The following is a 6,616-nucleotide window of genomic DNA, read 5'->3' as shown; positions in this document are numbered from 1 at the left end:
TATATATATATATATATATATATATATATATATATATATATCCATATAAAAACGCCAAGCAAAACCACAAAACCACGTGCTAGTATAATGTAATGATGAAATCATTATAAATAGAAACTCTGGCTGTTCAAACTGAGATTGCAACACCAATTGTAATATATCAAATTTATTTTTGATGAAAAAAATTATGTTAGCTTTATGAAATGTACAAAATATACATACTATATAATATTCTTACAAAATCTAATTGTATGTCACAGTGTACTGGGTAACGTTCATTCACTTTGTTTTTTTTTTGTTGTAGAACATGTCAAACTAAACAGGAGAGCCTGGTCATAACTCATGAGAGAAATCCCTCTGCACCTTAACACAGGAATTTAAAAAGACATCTTACAGGACACGGTATTTTAGCAACTTAAATTGAAGAAGTCCTCACAAAGACGTGTCATACTGCATTTGTGTATCCACTAGATCAGTGGTTCTCAAACTTAACTTTATTTCACTCCCAAGATATTTATTTATTGTTTTTTGTAACGTGGTAACTGTAATTTTCCTTCAGCTAATTCAATATGAAAGAATATTGAAACCCCAATGTTCGTCCTGGGATTAATACTGATATCTATACAGTAATGTTTTTTTTATTATTATTCTAGTTGTATTTTCTGAAAGGAAGACAAAGGCAAATATTACAGATTCACTAAGAAACAGCTTAGATTTCCCTAAATTACCCTTCTTGGGTGTAAATTTCTATTTTGCTTTATTTTGTTTTACCTTCTCACTAGTTAAACAGCTCCTAAAGGTTTAGACTCACAATGGATGTACAAAATAAGGTAAACAAATTGGAACATACTTTAGTGTAAAAAAAAGAAAAAAAATGCAGAAAGTAACTGCTTAACCGTCCCGCACACATTATTCTAAATATGTACTGCGCACAACGCTCATTACTGTACTGAAATACACTTCAGTGGAGAAGACCAGGTCAGTGTGTGTCTCCACTCCTCACTCCTCCCCTCCAGCAGCTCAGCAGTGCCGTACAGATCAGTACAGAGGAGGTGAGTGTGTGTCAGACCCAGTGTTGAAGAAGTCTTGCTGGCTGGTCTGTCTGGTTGTGTGTCTACACTCCTCACTCCTCCCCTCCAGCAGCTCAGCAGTGCTGTGGCTGTACAGAACAGTATAGAGGAGGCGAGTGTGTGTCAGACCCAGTGTTATACAGGTCTTGCTGGCTGGTCTGTCTGGTTGTGTGTCTCCACTCCTCCCCTTCAGCAGCTCAGCAGTGCTGTGGCTGTACAGATCAGTATAAAGGAGGCGAGTGTGTGTCAGACCCAGTGTTGAAGCGGTCTTGCTGGCTGGTCTGTCTGGCTGTGTGTCTCCACTCCTCACTCCTCCAGCAGCTCAGCAGTGCTGTGGCTGTACAGGTCAGTGGAGAGGACCAGGTCAGCTCTGCCTGCCCTCTCCAGCACCATCCTGAGCTCCTCTGTGGCGCGGGCCAGCTTGCCCTGATCTAGGGGGAACTCCATAAGGTTGTAGTAGGAGGGCGGCTGGGGCAAGCCTTCCTCGTAGCAGTCGGTGGGCTGGGGGTAGACCAGCAGCTGAAGGTGGGGCAGACCGGTGGCCGTGTGTGCCAGGGACAGGAGCCCACGGGTGGACAGCGGATTCAGGGAGAGGCCCAGACTCTGCAGGCCCCGGCAGAGACCCAGGGAAGGAAGCAGCGCCCCCAGCAGGGAGTCTGTGAGGCTACAGCCTGAGAGCACCAGGTGGGAAAGACAGCGAGAGACAGACAGCAGCCTCTGGAGGGACGGCAGCTGTTCCACACTCAGACTGTTCCCACTGAGGTCTAGCTTGCGCAGGGCAGGAGCATGAGGGCTGGAGGAGAGGTAGGAGAGATCGCTTGGGGTCAGGGAGAAGTAAGGTAGCTCCAGGACTTCCAGGGGTCTCTCTAGAGCACTGGGGGGAGGGGGAGAGACAGATTGAGAGGCTCCTGAAGCACACAGCACATGTCAGCACACATAATCACCTTCATTATAACGTCTCCCTTGGATTCTCCATCTATTCCTACTGAACCCATGTGCAAGGTACTCAGAACCAAACTTGACAAGGTATTATCTTTATTTACTGTACAAAACACAGCAGTGTCATTCCTGTAGTGAAAAAAAAGCATGTGTTGCTAACTTTTGCAGTTAATCAGATTCTCGTGCTCTTTATTAAGCCAGTTTGGCACCTGTCTTGTTCTAGCTGTACATAATGGTAACGCTGTTCTCAGTGATTTAATCATAACAACAAAAACTATATGGAATGAGTATGAAGTAAAATGCTGTGTACATCAGTATCAGCTTCGAGGGCTATAGAAATGAATTCCTGTTTGTAGTGTTGCTATGGAACAACACAAACATGCACCACAGAGCCATGTAACTTGGAATCACATAAAGGGGCGACAAGATTCCTGAACGAGTACAGGACCAGCCTATTAATTTTTCATGTTTCAATAATTCACAAGGAGCAAAAGGTTAATTACAAACTCAAAAACAATATATCTGTGAGTAAAGACATAAACAGACAACTGTCAGTCCTCAGTGTTTGTGTCTCCCCTCATTCATTCATTTATTTATTTATTTTTGCATTACTCACTATGAACCATTGTGTCTCAACTTTATAAATTTTTACTGTGAAAAAAACAAACAAACAAGCACTCATCAAAAACAGAGCCATGCAACTTGATAGCTTTAAATATAAATGCCTAATGTGGGCAAAATGGCATTCAGGCCACTTTAATTTCACCGGTATTGCACTGTACCTCAGCAGGAGCCGCAGCTTGCCCGAGAGGCGCAGGGAGGTGAGGTTGATCTCCCGCAGGTTCAGCAGCCCCCCCAGCCCCCCAGCCAGCTCCCTCAGCCCTGCCTCCATCCCAGGGGTCGGTCGGTGTACATCCACGTTGCTGTAGAGCAGACGCAAACTGAGCAGTGAGGGGCAGGATGCCAGCCGTGGCAGAAGCAGGGCAATGCCAGCCAGGCCCAGGTTGTTGTACCTAGGGGGTGCAGCGATACAAGATTTTTCACATCAAGAGAGAAGCTGAATAGAAAATGACAATATCTTGATTTTATCATGATAAAAGGTCATTTGGATAGTTTTTTTTTTTCTTTTGGAAAAAACAGTATAGAATAGAATTTCAAACTAAATGTACTGCACATTCCACTGAAATGTAAATGTAGTACAAATGCCACATCCAGACTTACTAAACCATGAAATGCACTTTAATACAGTGAAGGTAAATAAAACTTACTTAAAATGACAGCAAATCTTTAAAAATAAATAAATTATATATTATATATATATATATATATATATATATAATATATATATATATATACTCCAATATATATATATTATATATAACAAGAAATGTCACTGAATGAACTCACTAAAGTAGTATAGTGTTAGTAATTACAGTGCTCCCCCCTTTATAAGGCGGCCCATTATACTGCAGAACAGGTTATAGGGCGGTACAGTCAAGGCTCCCATTTGCCACATAATGCCATGAAACTAACACTAGTATTCTCGTTATAAGGTGGCCCACAAACAGCACAGTCTTAACTATGGCTCCCAACTACAGCATTACAAAGGTGGAGAACTGCACTAAACACCAAAAAGGGCTGAAAACTGCTCCATTCCACAGAAATCAGGATCTGACAATCAGGTGAGGGTGACTGGTGTTGATTGGGGTTAATTTGCCATTCAAAGTGAGACGTATGAAGAAACAGCTGCTTGGCTTTATTGTGATCGCTGCTATTTTGACTCCGTGGAGAACAGCGATCAACACAAACCAGAGCAGCTTTTTCTTCACTTGTTTCACTTGAAATGGTCCATGAGCCCAATCAACACCACTAACCCTCACTTGTAGAGAACTCAATCCAAACAATCAGATGATCGGTTTGTGCAGCACTACTAGCAAAACCAAAGTCTAAGATAACTGGAGAGAGTGGAAACTATTTTCTGTTATATTAATTGATCTGGAATGTTTCAATAGTTACACACATAACATAATTAGCTTTACACATGGCTGGGCTTGTTACAGCAGCGGAGCATTCAACCCTCTGGGATACCTGAGATCAACTCTGCGCAGGGAAGTGGGCTCCAGCATGTCCAGCAGCGAGGCAGTGCGCTGGGTGGAAAGCTCTTCGGCGCGCAGGTCCCTGCAGACCAGCCTCAGGGGACCCCCACCACGCAGGGCCTGTCGCACAGTCTCGAAGGAGCTGGCGTTCACAAACAGGTCCGCCCGCACCTCAACCTCCACTGCAGGTGAAGAGACTCCCCGTCTGCGTTTGGGTGTGGATTCCCTGGCCCCTCTCCTCCCCCGTGCCTCCAGGCAGGCCTTGGACAGAGCCACTGTCCTGAACCAACTGCCCATGGTGTTGGGCATACGACGGCCACCTTCGTCCTGGACTCCACACAGGTCCAGAACACGTAGAGCATTCCTGCATAGAGACAGCAAACCAGGGTTATTAACACAGCTCCAGACACAGCTATCTTTAAAGTGCAATAACAAAAACATATGAATAATGTCCTTGCCTTTTTAAATTTTAATATCAATATTCTCACCTAGATTGCATTTAATTTCCTAAACATTTAAACTTTACTACTAAACACACTTAAAAGCCGTCATGAGAACCACACCACTGGATCTTTGTCATACACTACAGCATTAATGTGCATGTCTGGTTCCTAGTAGCTAACTGATCTCAAAACTTTATGAAAGGATCCAAGTGATTCAGCATGATCAACACGGCTAGGAAATCCATTCCATACACTCATCACCCTCACACTGTAAAATATTTTTTATTTTAATGTCCACCTCACCTCTCCCGTTTGTCCCTCTCCCTCAGCCCCTTGACCACGGCGAGTAGCACAGCCTGCAGGCAGTCTCGACTGGACCAGTCCCGGCTGAGGTCCAGGCGGCAGTGCTGGCAGGCCCTCAGGCTACGTGTAAGACTCAGCACCCGTTCTGGCCAGCGCAACACCAACTCCCCGATTACTAGAGGCCGTTGGTCTAGGAACGCGGCCTTGAAGAGGACAGGGTAGAGCTCCTGAGGGAGAGAAGCCAGCGAGCGCAGAGCACAGCCGTGATCCGACGCTACCTTGCGGGCACACAGGAAGACCAGCGAAGCAGGCATTCCTCATCCCCTCACCCCACTAGCAATGACACCTTGACAGAAAATGCAAGGGGATTCATTTAATACCAGCTAATACATTAGATACATGCAATAAGTCTTCTTTGTTAGTAAAGACAGTCGGGGAGAACATTTGTTCCCATCAGTAAGGATTGAAACTCCTGGTTTTTATTTTTATTTTTTAAATGACCATATGTCAGAAATGTGAACAATCAGGCCACTGGTAGATCTGGTGTGATGTAACTGACCACACTTCTCATCACTGAATGACCCAGTGTGTCAGTAAACATACCCCCCTTAAGATTTTAAAGCCATCAATCACGGTCTCAGATGGATCGCTCAATTCAGGCTTCAGCATTAGCATGTCCGTTTGTGACAAGCTTAGTGTTTAGAAATTCTCTGTTGACAGGCAAAGTTTAAATTACACACACACACTCCCGATGTTATAATAATTGTGGCGCCTGGCTACAGATTACATGTGCAGGTACTTTGTATATTTCGAGATTTTTAAATTTCAAACTTAAAGCATTTTTAAATATATCGCGATTTTAGCAACATAAAAGGCACGAAGTTATTCACCGGTATCAGACCAAGCGAGGCTTCTGTTGATGCCTACGGCATTTAGTAATGAAAACATATGTAAATAAAAATTGTATAAAACGCGGTTTCTTTGTTGAGAATAGTATACTGTGCAGAACTTCACACAAGTGTAGTTCTATGACATAAACAAACCGTAGACTGCAATAATGTTACTGCCTGTTCTTCATGCCAACATGCACTTTATTTTCCTTCAAATGACTCACTAGAAAGAAAAGGCAAAGTTACCAGAAAGTCTATAGCAGTCACGAACCGTGCATGACCATGTAAGGATGTCGTGCAGTCCAGTGGCAGATAAAATTAACCTTCAAAAATTAAATAAAATCACCTGAAACTGTAGAGTCTTCTAAACGTCATGTTTCTATTTTATTTTCTGTCTGTCCGGCGCCGTATGATGACGACTTCCGGAAAGCTATCCATTATTTTGCAGAATGGTGTTTTATGGATGGAGTTACCTCCCCACAGCGCTATCTACAGCTCGGGGGTCATACTGTATCGTACAGTGGTAACCTGCTTCATATAGAATCAGACTCAGCTCGCATAATTTAGTCAAGTGACCACTTACCACGTGGCAGCATAGTGTTTTATCTTTTGCAAATTCAGACTGCTAGTGGTATATTTGTGAAGCTTGTGGGTCTGTCAAAATTTTGCCTACAAGTGACGCCAAAAATAAAATATTTACTATGAAAGTTGTTTGATCGTTAATGGAACTACCTTGGGGGGTATATTTGCAGAAATGAACTTGTTTATTGGCACATTCTTATTTTTTCTTACTTATATGTATTGAATCCTATGCAGACCACCCTGACATCTTTAAACAAGATCACCTTTTAATATTGTTCACATCTCATAATGCT

General features: G+C 43.1%; 1 protein-coding gene across 2 annotated transcripts; it reads right to left on the bottom strand.

The window, feature by feature from the left end:
* Positions 1-71: 71 nt before the first annotated feature.
* On the bottom strand, positions 72-6,160 carry si:ch73-174h16.4 (leucine-rich repeat-containing protein 14). 2 transcript variants are annotated; one of them, XM_041244599.1, is made up of 5 exons: positions 6,088-6,160; positions 4,852-5,197; positions 4,098-4,469; positions 2,792-3,022; positions 72-1,944 (listed from the first exon to the last, which is right to left on the bottom strand). In XM_041244599.1, the coding sequence occupies exons 2-5, from the start codon at positions 5,163-5,165 to the stop codon at positions 1,377-1,379; spliced, it is 1,485 nt and encodes a 494-aa protein (XP_041100533.1). In that variant the 5' UTR covers positions 5,166-5,197; positions 6,088-6,160; the 3' UTR covers positions 72-1,376. The 2 variants fall into 2 exon arrangements, with proteins under 2 accessions (XP_041100533.1, XP_041100532.1); XM_041244598.1 differs by having other exon boundaries at positions 5,988-6,134.
* Positions 6,161-6,616: the final 456 nt, after the last annotated feature.

This window comes from Polyodon spathula, chromosome 3, assembly GCF_017654505.1.
Source record: "Polyodon spathula isolate WHYD16114869_AA chromosome 3, ASM1765450v1, whole genome shotgun sequence".
Classification (NCBI taxonomy): Eukaryota; Metazoa; Chordata; class Actinopteri; order Acipenseriformes; family Polyodontidae; genus Polyodon; species Polyodon spathula.
This window is presented reverse-complemented; position numbering and strand designations above follow the sequence as displayed.